At 34.9% G+C, this 12,500-nt stretch overlaps 1 protein-coding gene across 5 annotated transcripts in view; it reads right to left on the bottom strand.

The window, feature by feature from the left end:
- The window catches only part of LOC137641347 (carbohydrate sulfotransferase 4-like), a 215,363-nt gene that overhangs the window by 89,206 nt on the left and 113,657 nt on the right, over window positions 1–12,500 (bottom strand). For 3 of the 5 annotated variants that reach the window (XM_068373811.1, XM_068373810.1, XM_068373809.1), the window contains exon 3: window positions 3,270–3,411. In XM_068373811.1, the coding sequence (XP_068229912.1) occupies window positions 3,270–3,411 (142 nt within the window). The remainder of the gene's footprint in view (window positions 1–3,269; window positions 3,412–12,500) is intronic. The other 2 variants (XM_068373813.1, XM_068373812.1) reach the window with 1 other exon arrangement.

Genomic DNA, 12,500 nt, shown 5'->3' with positions numbered 1-12,500 from the left:
ATAAGTTCTTGGATCCAATGGCAAACACATGGCTAATGATCTGCAATGATAAATGAATACACCTCAAAAGAGCTAGCAGAAATCACCTAGAATAGGACTTGGTTATCACTAAAGCTGAGATAGAATAAGGGTATCCCTGAGAAATTTCAAACACTGAGCAGATAGTGGATAACAAATTAGCCCACTATCTACTGCACTGTTCAGAAACATTTTCTTTAAGTCAGCCTAACTCTGAGGTATATATTATACCGGCAAAATTTATCACACATATTTTCAAAAAAATAGATGAAAACTAGAACGGGCACTTGGTAGAGCGCATACCTTCGCCTATATCTTGTTGTATATCACAAGATAAGCAATTTTAGAATTATGCACATTTTGACACTGGTTTCATGTCAATTTCATAGATAATTAACCACGATATAGCAAAACATCCTTTTATATCTTTTCATGACCTTGGCCTTGACCTCTGACACAATAACAACCCAATCACACAATAGGCAATAGAATTATGCACATTTTGGCAGAGGTTTCACGTAAATCGGATAAAAATTGACCACAGTGTAGCAAAAAAATTTTTTACCTTTTTGGGACCTTGGCTTTCACCTTCACTTTTGATCTAATCACTCCCAAATTGTAATAAAATTATCCTTAGATCATGGACAATCATTCCACAAAATATCCTGATATTCGACCACGATAGAGCAAAAAGACCTTTTGACATTTTGGTGACTTTGACCTGGATCATGCTGTATATCATAAGATAGGCAAATGAACAAGGTGTTTTTGACGAAGCCAATAGAGACAGAATTGTTAAAAAGAACGCTTTCTATGGAAATGACCACTGCCCTCTGTAATTAACTTTTGGCACTAGTTTAATGAAACTGGACAAAAATTGACCGCGATATAACAAAAAGCCATTTTTACCCAATCATTACTATGTCATAAGATAGGCAATTGAATTATGCACATTTTGGCACAAGTTTCATACAAATCCCATTTTAAACTGACCACCATATAGGAAAAAGATGTTTTTGATCTTTTCGTTACCTTGACCTTTGACCCAATTACTCTAAAAATCTAATCAATTTATCCTTGGGTCATGACCAATCATCCCACCAAATATCAAGAGATTCGATCTAATAGTCTTTGTGTTATACAAATCACAAACAAACAAACATACAAAGATAAATAATTGAATACATACATACATACATATACCAAAGGCACTTCCCCCAATTTTGGGGGGTAGCCGACATCAACAAGAAACAAAACAAAAAAAGGGGACCTCTACTCTCTACGTTATTCCAGCCTAACCAGGGACTCAGCCGAGTTCAGCTGGTACTGCTAGGGTGCCACAGCCCAACCTCCCACATTTCCACCACAGATGAAGCTTCATACTGCTGAGTCCCCTACTGCTGCTACCTCCGCGGTCATCTAAGGCACCGGAGGAAGCAGCAGGGCCTACCGGAACTGCGTCACAATCACTCGCCATTCATTCCTATTTCTAGCACGCTCTCTTGCCTCTCTCACATCTATCCTCCTATCACCCAGAGCTTTCATCACACCATCCATCCACCCAAACCTTGGCCTTCCTCTTGTACTTCTCCCATCAACTCTTGCATTCATCACCTTCTTTAGCAGACAGCCATTTTCCATTCTCTCAACATGGCCAAACCACCTCAACACATTCATATCCACTCTAGCCGCTAACTCATTTCTTACACCCGTTCTCACCCTCACCACTTCGTTCCTAACACTATCAACTCGAGATACACCAGCCATACTCCTCAGACACTTCATCTCAAACACATTCAATTTCTGTCTCTCCATCACTTTCATTCCCCACAACTCCGATCCATACATCACAGTTGGTACAATCACTTTCTCATATAGAACTCTCTTTACATTCATCCCCAACCCTCTATTTTTTACTACTCCCTTAACTGCCCCCAACACTTTGCAACCTTCATTCACTCTCTGACGTACATCTGCTTCCACTCCACCATTTGCTGCAACAACAGACCCCAAGTACTTAAACTGATCCACCTCCTCAAGTAACTCTCCATTCAACATGACATTCAACCTTGCACCACCTTCCCTTCTCGTACATCTCATAACCTTACTCTTACCCACATTAACTCTCAACTTCCTTCTCTCACACACCCTTCCAAATTCTGTCACTAGTCGGTCAAGCTTCTCTTCTGTGTCTGCTACCAGTACAGTATCATCCGCAAACAACAACTGATTTACCTCCCATTCATGGTCATTCTCGTCTACTAGTTTTAACCCTCGTCCAAGCACTCGAACATTCACCTCTCTCACCACTCCATCAACATACAAGTTAAACAACCACGGCGACATCACACATCCCTGTCTCAGCCCCACTCTCACCGGAAACCAATTGCTCACTTCATTTCCTATTCTAACACATGCTTTACTACCTTTGTAGAAACTTTTCACTGCTTGCAACAACCTTCCACCAACTCCATATAACCTCATCACATTCCACATTGCTTCCCTATCAACTCTATCATATGCTTTCTCCAGATAATTGAATACGCGCCTATTAAAATACAACCTTTTGGTGAAGGTATTAAAAGTGTTCTTTAGTCCTTCCAATATCTTTCATGAGGATCTTAGACGAAGAGATTAGTAAAATGGGAAAACAAATCACGTATAAATTGAACTTCTCTATTTCTCCTAATAAATTACTTTCTTTTATTGATTATTCATTTGCTTGTAACGAAGACTACATCTAAAGCTACTATATTTAGCTTGAAGGGGAATTTTTAGTTATTAATCATAAGTTTTTTATACCACTAAAACTCTCATATTCATTCTTGGAACTCCAAAAGCTACATGGCTTTATATCTAGCAGATTTTCTTTTCACTGTGCTTTGGGTTTTAGTAGTTCTTAACCTACTAATCGTATTTCTCTTTTTTTTTTTTTTTTTTTTTTTAATCCAAGCTATAAAAACAGATGCACCCTGTTAGTAAACACAACACATCCCCCTTTCATAGGTCAGGATAATCTTACAACAAAATCGAACAAGTTACATGTTCCCTCTTTTATATACAAGTTATTATAAAATATATAATGAAAAGTATCTAAAGCATTGATTCAGAAATTGCCATCGTAATGAAGTAAGGAAGTATTTCTCACTTATGGAAAGATTGTTTTACTTCACAACAAGATCGCTGAAAATCCATGAAAATACATTGGTTAACAAATATCAATCAAAACCACCACCCTCTGAAAAACTTACATGAATTCGTCTGTGAGAATAAACAGAAGACTGCACCTGTTTAGGATGAGTAAATGGAACCCTCAGGTCAGACTGATTGAAGAAGAGCAGCACAAGGGACGTTCCTGCTAATATCACAAGCAGGGTCTTACCTGGCTGCTTCCTGCAAAGAAAATGGTTACTTGAACGTATATATTCTTAATAAAATCAGACCACGCACATATATTAAAACATTATGACTACTCAAAATATCTATGGATATGCAAGGGGAAGACAATTATAAAAACTCTATTAGACACAAACGTAAGCACACAAACCACGCACACAAATACACACACACACGTCCACACACTGACACACACACACACATATATATATATATATATATATATATATATATATATATATATATATATATATATATATATATATATATATATATATATATATATATATACACACACACACACACACACACACACACACATATATATATATATATATATATATATATATATATATATATATATATATATATATATATATATATATATATATATATATATAACTAGGTAGTGAAAGAATCAACAGAGTATGACAAACCCCCTATATATAGTATTTATAGACTACGAGGAAGCTGTTGATTCTGTCTTGAATACAAGTACCTATCATCTTCCTACAGGGCCGTTTACAAAGCCTCTAAGAGAATTTTTATAAGTACTCACTATGATTAAAAAACCCGTCACACCAAAAACTCGATATTTCACTGAACACTTTTCAAACAATACACTGAGCTGCATGCGAAAGTAAGAGAGAGGACGAGATGGCTGTCTTAAGGCTGAAATTCTCCATATCCCTATGCAATCCTGGGGGTCGCCTTCATAAGAGACTTAGCTACTTCCAGAATATTCCAGGACCGACATCTGGTAGCATGGGGTGTCATAGTTACCAAGTATTGCTCTCTCGAACACATATCCATGCAACACGAGACGACCTCTCTCAGTCAGCTAGCTCCGCCCACCTCCCGTGGGTGTGTATGTATGTATAGATATATTCTAAAGGTTTAAATGCCACACATGAATGGCAATGGCAAGGGGCAGTGACATTGCACTAGCAAGCAGGACAATGCCCAAGAGACTGACCATATATTATATAGTCAGTGCCTATGCCCCCTCTTCACCCAAGCTAGGAACAGAAAGGGCCAGACAATGGGTGCTGATGACTCAGAAGATAGACCTATAGGCTCCCCCAAACCTCCCCAGCCTTAGCTCACAAGGGTGGTAAGGATGCAGACACTAAAGGAACTAACGAGTCAGAGCGGGACTTGAGAAGTTACTAATCAGGCCGCAACAAATAAGTAAAATTATAGACCCACAAACACACACACATACACACATGCACACTGTGTACATATATATATATATATATATATATATATATATATATATATATATATATATATATATATATATATACATATATATATAATATATATGTATATATATATATATATATATATATATATATATATATATATATATATATATATATATGTATATATTTACAAAGCTGGTCTATTGTAGAGTGAATACAATAGTTTATTCATGGTTTTATTTATATTTCATTTTTGCATTGAAGAGACAAACAGCCAGCCTGTAAAATGAGTTCCTCTTGTGTAAATCTAAGTATATTATGTAAATTACGTTAGATCTTCGTGGTTTATTTCATTGTATTCTGTATTCAAGTCAGTATATGTAAATTTACGTTATTTTTAAGAATTAACTTCGTATTTAATGTATTTTTATTACGAAGTCTTACGTAATCAGTTTGAGAGTGTTATGTGACCATATGAAATATGAACAAGGGCTTATCTTTATGAGGTATTGCATCATGTTTGAGAGAAAATACACAGCTGTTTTGGGTACCATGTGCTTTGGAATATTGACAAAAAACCTAGTGATATGATGTTATTTTTCTTTTTATTTTGGGGACAAGGGTGGGTGGAGCTAGCTTACTGAGAGAGTTTGTCTCGTGTTGCATGGATACAGTCGAGAGAGCAATATTTGATAAATCTGACGCCTAAGCCCAACCCCCACGCTTCCAGACCTCAGTCCTGGAACATTCTGGAAGTAGCTAAGTCTCTTATAAAGACGACCATCAGGATCGCATAGATAGATAGAGGTTTACAGCCTTAAGATTGCCATCTCTCACCTCTCTCTCACTCTCGAACGTAACTCAGAGTATTAATTTACGTGTTCAGCACCTATAGTGTGTCCTCTCCAAAGTGATTTTGAGGCACCGCATATATTGTGTGTAGTGAGTTAAAATGTTGCTGTAAATTTGGCATGGTGTTGTGGTGAGTGTTAGCATTGTGTAAAACTTTTTTTAAATGGCCCTGAAATAACGAGAAAAACTTTTGTATTGTGACCTGGTTATCTATTTTCATTAAGTATCAAACTTAAATATTGTATTCAGATTTAATCTCAAGTGAAACCAGTGATTGTATTATTTTCTTGAGTATATCTTTTGTTTTAGTTTAAGGTTTATTCATAATATCTATAGTCAAATAATTATATAATTTTCAGACCGTAACATTTTTGTCTTAATCCAAGTTTCGTTCAGACTTAATTTTTTGAGTGATTTATTTGTTTTATGTAAATTCTTTCAAAGTGTTGTAATTTATATGGAATATTTTTATTTTTGTAAAGAGTGTATTATTCCAATCAACACTGTTTAGAATAATATTTGCTCCTATCCTGTTAAAGAACCGTAGTAAGTTTTAAATAATTCTTAAGAATAATTACCCAGTTTGGTTTTGAGTGTACTTAAGAGACCTTTGGATATTCAGTGTTTTATATATTGCAGTCTGGGAGTTATCTAACTGTTTCAGAGCTTGCGTATTAATATTTCCAAGTTTAACAGATTTAATGTAAAAGCAAACAAGTGAGTTTGAAAATAGAGATGTTGTTTTGCTTGCCAGCCGTAATGTATATATCATATGTTTGGTTCCTAGACGCAAACCATAGTATAATATATATATATATATATATATATATATATATATATATATATATATATATATATATATATATATATATGTGTGTGTGTGTGTGTGTGTGTGTGTGTGTGTGTGTGTGTGTGTATATATATATATATATATATATATATATATATATATATATATATATATATATATATATATATATATATATATATATACATATACGTATATATATATATACGTATATATATATATATATATATATATATATATATATATATATATATATATATATATATATATATATATATATATATGTATATATATATGTGTGTATACATACGTAAAATTCTTAGTAATTTGTTTTTTTTCCTAGCCATCCACATGTCTGTGTGTAACTACTTATTTATTTATTCTACAACACTGGGTCAATCCATCAACCAAGAGATGGGTCTTAATAAAGAAAAGATAATGATCATTGTCACAATCACACGTAACTGCTGATTCTTTGACTAGTCCTCTGCACAAAATATTTGCTATCTAGAAACATGGCTCTCCAGCGGCACGTTGCATCCTATTATACGCACACTGCACATTCACCTTCTATCTTATACACACCTGCTCCCTTTCTGGATCTTTAAGCCCCTCCCTTTCCAATATCTCTTTCAATACAACTATCAATCACTTTTTTTTGGCATTCCTTTTCTCCTCCATCTCAACACTTCTTGGTTTTGTGTTTTTTTCCAATCTATCCTCCCCACTCTTTCCACATGCATCCATCCTTTTAGCTATGTTGACTCTTTTACCACGCCTGGTATTTACACACTCTGTGTCCTTCAATCCTTGGCGTACTACTTTTCCTACATAAATTTTTCATTTTTCTTGCAAAGAAATATTTTTTTCAGTATTATTCAACGTACACGCTTCCCTTCCACAAGGAAGAGAACTACCTCAACAGTTCTTTCATGCCTTGGAACATTGGCTTCAACATAAACAAACCCTAGCCCATTTCTCCTTCCACTTACAGTACTTTGTAACTCACCTTTTCTCTCATCCTATTATCATCTAAAATATTTCTTCTTGAATTATTACAAGAGTCTACAGCTTCTATCTTTTTTTCACCTCACTCACATCTACTCTCAAATGCCTACTCTTGCAAACACTTTCAATCGTTTTCACTTATCTTTGCAGTTTCTCTCTATTGTCCCCAATAATTTGCAAATGTTAGCCATGCCAAGTTCCATTTATGACATAGTTATTTTTTATATAGAATTAGTTCTACTGTCTTTCCCTTGACATTTTGCAACTGTTAATCCATACACAAGTTAAAATTGTCCCATCCTCTTAGCCTACTTTTTTTCACCTTGACAGTGACTCTTTCATACATACTGCACTTCAATTATAAAAATACTGTATTTTTTTCATCTATATTTTCATCCCCTTTAACACTCCCTCTGTACTATCTATAATCAGCCTTCTTTAGAGCATAGGTCAATATATACCATGAAAAGTCTTTTCCATTTACTTACAAGCTTTTCACGTAATTGTTGAATAAAAACATCTCCATCTTTATACTCTTTACTGTCTAAATATAGAATATCCTTCATATACTATACTTTCTATCATATGTCCTTAATTTCTCAATCAAAATTCCATCATACATTTTCCCCACTATTCTGAGAAATGTTATGCACTTATAATTTACAAAGTAGCTTTATCACCTTTTGATCTTATAGAAGGTAACATTTACTCCTCTACTATACATTTGGAAACTTTTCCTCATCTAGGCATACTTTACACACACTGGTCGGCTAGTAAATCACAATTCCACCACCTTGCCACAACATTCTGCAAACCCATTGACTCCTGATGACTTGAATTACCCTAATATTTATTGGTTTCCCTTATGTCCTCAACAGCACCTTCTACGGTCATTATCAATCTTACCATAGCCCTTTAAACTTTTGCATCATTCAGCTAGGCTTTTCTTTTATCAACCACATCCAAGTAATCCTTGTAATACTCACCCCATCAACACAAAGAGATTTTTTCGGATACATGTTTTTTTTCTAAAATCAATTAACTCGACCCTTTTCTGCATTTATTTCCTCATAAAAAAACTAATCGGTATCCATAACATCTTTGCTCACCATCTCAACCATATTTTATCATCTCTGCCGAGGAGGTTATATTTTCAAGTCGGTTTATTTATTTATTTATTTGTCTGTGTGTCTATGGACAGGATTACGTCAAAACTACTCGATGGATTTTAGCGATTTTTTTTTTCACCACAGATAGAACTTAGGCCATAGACGACCCCATTGGATTTTGAAGTTTATCTGGATCAGGATCTTGATTTTGGATCCGGATTTGTATTTTTAACAATTTTAAAGATTGTGTCACAACAAACCGACAGATTTTGATGAAATTTCCACCACAGATAAATCTTAGGCCATGGACGACTCCAACAAATTGTGGTGATGATCCAGATCCGGATTCTGAATTAGGATCAGCAGTCTGGATCTAACGGAAATCGAATGTCCTTTTTTATGTGTCAACACCACCCTTTGATGGAGGTCAGAAATCTTTGATTGCTCTTGTATTACATGCCTTCTTTTGTCTCTTTTATTCTTATCTTCCACATCCATCATCCTGTTCTCTTGCACACCATCTTCCTTCTGTCTTACAATTGCACCTTAAAATAGTCTTCGTTTTTCATTCACTAAGCCTTTCACATCCATTTTACTACAATTTATTGTTTATACTTTCTTTTCACATCATGAACCCATAAACACATCTTTCTGACCACAAAACTTCATCATATAATTTTAAATACTTTTCACATACTCTTTTAACTTCTGTGTGTTCAGCCCTGGCCTATTTTCCATATCCTTACATGCTTCCCTAACCTTCTTGTCAAACTCACTTGTTTTGGTTATCCTTACAGCTACATTTTTTCCTGTTTCTCCCCAGCTTAGAATTTGATATATCTTGACGTTTGCTTGACCCAAATAATGAATCTAGTCAAACCCCATCTCCAAGTTTCATTCACCCAATTTCTCCCCCCTCTACCCTGACATAATACAGCTCACAAACTTTCCATCCTTATTGTCAATTTCTGCATGCACTTCTGTAGGAAATGTGAGTTTGCAAAAGTTAATCCCCTTTTCAAAACCAATCTCAAAAGATTCTCCATTGTTATTTATTTCAGTAACTGCAGATTTACCCGATCAAACCATTGTGCTCTTTCCTAACCTTTGCATTTGAATTTCCTGACAAAATAATATATTTCATGCCATCTGTAATCATCAAATCCTAGATCGAGCCTAATTTTCTTTTCAATCCTAAAGCATGCACAATCACTGCCACAATTTTTCTCCCGTCATTGTCAATCCTTCCTGTACAATTTTAGGTGATATAACTTGTACTCTTTTACACATTCATAGTCTTCTTGGTACCGTAGGCAATTCACCTTTACAGCCCGTCATATCTCTTGTCACCCCAGCCACAAATATAGTATGTCCTTCCAACTCCTTACAGTTTTGTCTTATTTGAAGCTAAAACATCTTAAGCAAATCAGTTGCCATATCTTTCTCCTCTCAACTATATTAAAAACCCTAGGATACATTATTCTTTCTACATTTCTGATTGTTTGAAAATAAGTCAAGGGTGAGGGGAAACAACCTCTATGGCCCTGGCCATTTGGTGACTTCTCCACATCCAGAGCTTTGAGAATTATATTAGTTCCTGGTATACTACAAGTGCGAATAATTCCCATTGACTTTATGGGAAAAGGCTCATCTCCCATGTATGGACTATTTCTTCACATAAGAAGTAAACCGCCCTTCAAAAGTCATTCTTCTACATTACAGAACATAATAATAAACAGGAAAAAAGCCCCTTAATAGGACAAAGAGGCTATAAAGTGGACTCATAATGCATTAACGGCACACAGTAAAAAGATTGACTTATATGGCTGTAATCAAAATAAATGAGTTTGATAACAAGACAGAGAGGCATTTAAGAAAAAAAAAGGGAAAAACTCAGGGACAGATTGAAGAAATAGAGGTGGAAGAAGTAGGTGTGTACAAAAATTCCTTTTAAGTATCATGGAGTCAACATTTGTGGTTATAAGAGTGTAGAGAGATAGAATTAAAACAATAAGTGGTGGGATGAAGAGCTAAAAGTTTCAGTGATAAAAAAAGGAGATTACTGGAGGTACGGATGTATGTTGAAAAGAAGAACATGTTCAGCCACCCAAGAAAATGGATGAGGAATTCAGGAAGAAAGGGAGAAAAGGAGCCAAATAATACAAATAGTAGGGAGAAAGTGAAAAAGAAATTTAAGGAGTGAAAAAGAAATTTAAGGGGAACATAGTCATGTTCCACAGTAATTAATGCAAAGGGTACGGCTAATAGAAGAAGAATATCTGATGTGAATCGATTTCTGGCTTGATGAAGTTAACATTTGAAGATTGTTTCAATTTAAAGAACTGAAGAGGGGCAGAACGGAATAGTGTAAGACGTTTCAAAGATTAGCATAAGGCAGAAAATGTGTGAAAAGGACCACGAATGATTTAAAGAAGGATAATTATTAACAGGTTATAAAGAATGGAAAGTGACTGAAGGCTGATGGAATTACATGTAAGAATGAATGAAGAATTTGAAGTTCTCTGGCATCCTGATTACATATAAGATGCTACAGTGCTGTAGTGATAGTGAGATTTAAGTGGATGGCCAGCTTTGCTGGAGTAAAGAATGGTTCCACAGGAATGGGTAAGATAATTAATTTTTCTATTGTATGATGGTATCCACTAAATGATAGAGACAACTGTAAAAATCATGAGTGTGACATTGGTTAGTGTCATAGAGTAAAGTTTCGATTGAGAAGGTACGGCAAAATTTGACAGAAAGGATAATAGACAAGAATACGTGTGAATCGCGTATATATTTTGAAACATTTATACAGATATGTTGAAAGTAGAGGGTAAGATTTTTATTGGAATACATGGATCCCAATGACCTATCATTGAATCAAAAGAGAGGCAAAATAGACGGTGTTGGGAATGCATGGCATAGAAAATTCCTTATTTAGAGTAACCAAGATTTTATGATTGAAGTGACCCATGTGTTAAAATATTTAGGCTTGTAGATCACTGGTTTGGTGCTAAAGAGAGTCTGAGAAAAAGGTGTTATGACTCCTTGGATTTTTTGTTGATAGAGTTATTCACGAAATAAAAGAAAGGGCAATACATGTAGGTATGAACGTGTGTGATCAAAAATATTAGTTGAGAAGGGTTATGGAAGCTAAAAGAGAATTACGAAAATCTATTGTTGGGTCATATTATTATTGCTAGCCAAGATACAACCCTAGTCGGAAAAGCATTGTGCTATAAGCCAAAGGGCTACAACAGGGAAAATATCCCAGTTGGGAGGGGAAATGATAAAAAAAAAAAAATAAACTTCACGAAAATTTCTGAATAATTAATAGAGAATATTTTAAGTTTAGTACCAGCGCTAAAATAGATCTGTCCTATATAAACTATGAAGAGAGACTTGTCTCAGACTGTTCAATATAAAACATTCCCTGCAAGTTCGAACTTCTGAATTTCCAATGATTCAACTGCCTGATGATGAAGATTATTCCAAAATCTGGTCATAGCTGGAATAAAACTTCTAGAATACTGTGTAGTATTGAGCCTCATGAGGGACAAGGCATGGCTGTTGGAATTAACTGCATACCTAGTACTAGGTACAGGATGATACAGTCTGGGAAGATCTGAATGGAAACGAATGGAAACTTATGAAAAGTCTTATACAAAATCCACAAGGAACTAACTGAATGACGATGCCAGATATTAATATCTACAACAGGAATAAGAAATTTAATAGACCGCTAAATCTTTTCAACAAATTAAGATGAGAACGTAGATGCTGAGTATGGTTGAACGAAAACATAATTAAGAGATATGGTTGTGTAGCATATGTGGTTTAACGTAACTCGTTCTTTTATCAAAATACTACTGAGACCTTGCACTCAATGATACCGTTTGATCTATACTAAAGGTCATCAATACACTGTAATTATGTGTTTACTCTACTTTTTCAAAGCACTTGGTATGATTTTCCACAGAGAGAGGTTTCATGTGAGTTCTTGCTGTCATTAGCCAGCTCACATTACTGTATCTATATATGATGATGATTTAGCTCTCTCAAAAATGCAGCCCTTAATTAAATAATGGACAATTCCTT

This window comes from Palaemon carinicauda, chromosome 5, assembly GCF_036898095.1.
Source record: "Palaemon carinicauda isolate YSFRI2023 chromosome 5, ASM3689809v2, whole genome shotgun sequence".
Taxonomy (NCBI): Eukaryota; Metazoa; Arthropoda; class Malacostraca; order Decapoda; family Palaemonidae; genus Palaemon; species Palaemon carinicauda.
Note: the sequence above shows the minus strand (reverse complement) of the source record. Positions and strands in the feature narration are given on the sequence as shown.